General features: G+C 40.2%; 1 protein-coding gene across 1 annotated transcript in view; it reads left to right on the forward strand.

Annotated features, from left to right (window-relative positions):
- Positions 1-18: 18 nt before the first annotated feature.
- LOC109374502 (complement decay-accelerating factor) overlaps positions 19-1,953 on the forward strand; it is a 36,616-nt gene continuing 34,681 nt past the window's right edge. Inside the window, exons 1-2 of the mRNA XM_019629135.1 lie at positions 19-159; positions 632-817. Of these exons, the coding sequence (XP_019484680.1) occupies positions 114-159; positions 632-817 (232 nt within the window). The 5' untranslated portion in view covers positions 19-113. The remainder of the gene's footprint in view (positions 160-631; positions 818-1,953) is intronic.

A 1,953-nucleotide genomic window follows, 5' to 3' on the forward strand; every position in this document is an offset into this window, starting at 1 on the left:
GTAATCCTCTACTTTTAAGACTCAGAGCTCTTACAGGCACCATCTCGTGGGACAGGAAGAGGATCTCCGTTGCTAACCAGCAATTAAGGGTCTTGCTGTGGTGACCAGCTGGCATGGCTTTAGGAGTGAAACATGGAGAGTTCGGGAAGCACAAACTAAGTATGCAGAACAGTCAAGGATGCGGAAACCAAAAGTCAGGGCTCAAACAGAGTGACTTCTCAAACCCCCAATATCTCTTGAAGGGCAAATAGCTGACCATCCTCGCCTCTAAACAGAGTCCAGTCATGTGCAGTACACGGCGCTACAAATTTGCCCATTCCCTCCAGGTGTACTGTTCCGAGGGGGTCCTATGTTTGTTGCGTGCTTAGCAACAGTATCTAGGCAGAGATAAATACTAAAATACTTTAAAAAAATAATGAAGGAGACGGGTTTATTCTCGACTTATTTTTGTCTTGAAATTAATTGACCAGACAGGAAGCCTGGCAACTTCTTGGTATGTCAGCTCTGCCCTGGATGGAAATGTTAGGAGTACATCTAAAGCCATTGCCGCTTCCCTTGTTCACTTTGGGAAGGGAATGCTGCAATCAATTGAAAAGTGTTTCTTCCTTCAGTTCCGTTTTTTTCACTCTAGGTGACTGCAGCCTTCCCCCGCATGTACCTAATGCCCAGCCAGATTTGGAAGGTCGTACAAGTTTTCCAGAAGGAAGCACAGTAACATACAAATGCAATAAAGACTTTGTAAATGTTCCTGGCAAGCTAGCCGCAATAACCTGTCTTAAGGACAATGAATGGTCGCTGATTGCAGAATTTTGTAATCGTAAGTTCTTCCTTTCTTTTTATGAAAATGGAATGTGTCTTTTTATGAGAATGGAATGTGTCTTGTCAAACTCTATCCCTCTTTGGAGTGACGTGTAACTGATCATTTTCTAGCATTATTAAACTCCAGGGTATTCTTGTTGGCACTTCACACTTCAGCTAATTGATCATCAGTACTTCCTCAAATAGCTCCTGCTTCTCCATTAACTGGTTCCCCTCACCTCCACCCCCCAACACCGTACCTCCTGAACTAACAGAGAAAATAAACAATAGCTACCCTTGTTTAGGGAGTAAATTGTATATGAATATGTTTGGCAATTACTATGGGACACATAACATAGGCGCTCTATTTTCTTAAATTTCATTTTTTAATTAGGATTTACCAAATACAGCCCTGTGATGGCATTATTTAAATGTCTGTATATTTACTTAAAAACTTATGCATAGCTTTTACATATACAAGGAAGTGTAAAGATAAGACTTGTTTCCTGCCTTTGAACAAGTTGAAGCAATGGAAGCTACAGTAAATATAGAAACTGCAGCAAATATATTTTGAAACCAGGTATGTAATTGGCTTTATCTTTTTAAAAATCTATCTGTGATAGAAGACAGTAGGTTGAATACATAAACCTTTGTATGTGTATCATGTTTCAGAGTTTGTAACACTTCTGCATATATTACTTCCTCTAATCCTCCAGATAACTCCACCAGGTGAATAGGGGCTCATCCTCACTTTACAGTTCAGGAAACAGGCCCTCAGAAGTTAAGTTACTTCCTTGAGATCAGCAGCTCTTATGCAGAAAAGCCAGGGTTCAAACTTGAGTCTTTTGACTATAAACCCAACACCGTTTCCACTATGCCATGCCACTATAAATTCATATTTGCCCAGATGTTTAAAATGTGTACATACTCTTATGCATACACTGGTTAAATGAATTTATATGTGTAAAACATTTAGAAATATTCAATAACTATTAGCTAGTATTGTTACTGTTATGGTTGTTGTCCAGGACGTTAGCCCAGGAATCTGGAAATATCGGTTCTCATCTGCTGCGGTGCTGCATGGGGCGGGTAAGAGAACGGGTATTTGTTGAGTCAGCGGCCAGAACTGTGCCAGGCAACTTAAATGGGTTATAT

The sequence above is a fragment of the Hipposideros armiger genome, unplaced genomic scaffold, assembly GCF_001890085.2.
Source record: "Hipposideros armiger isolate ML-2016 unplaced genomic scaffold, ASM189008v1 scaffold_826, whole genome shotgun sequence".
Classification (NCBI taxonomy): Eukaryota; Metazoa; Chordata; class Mammalia; order Chiroptera; family Hipposideridae; genus Hipposideros; species Hipposideros armiger.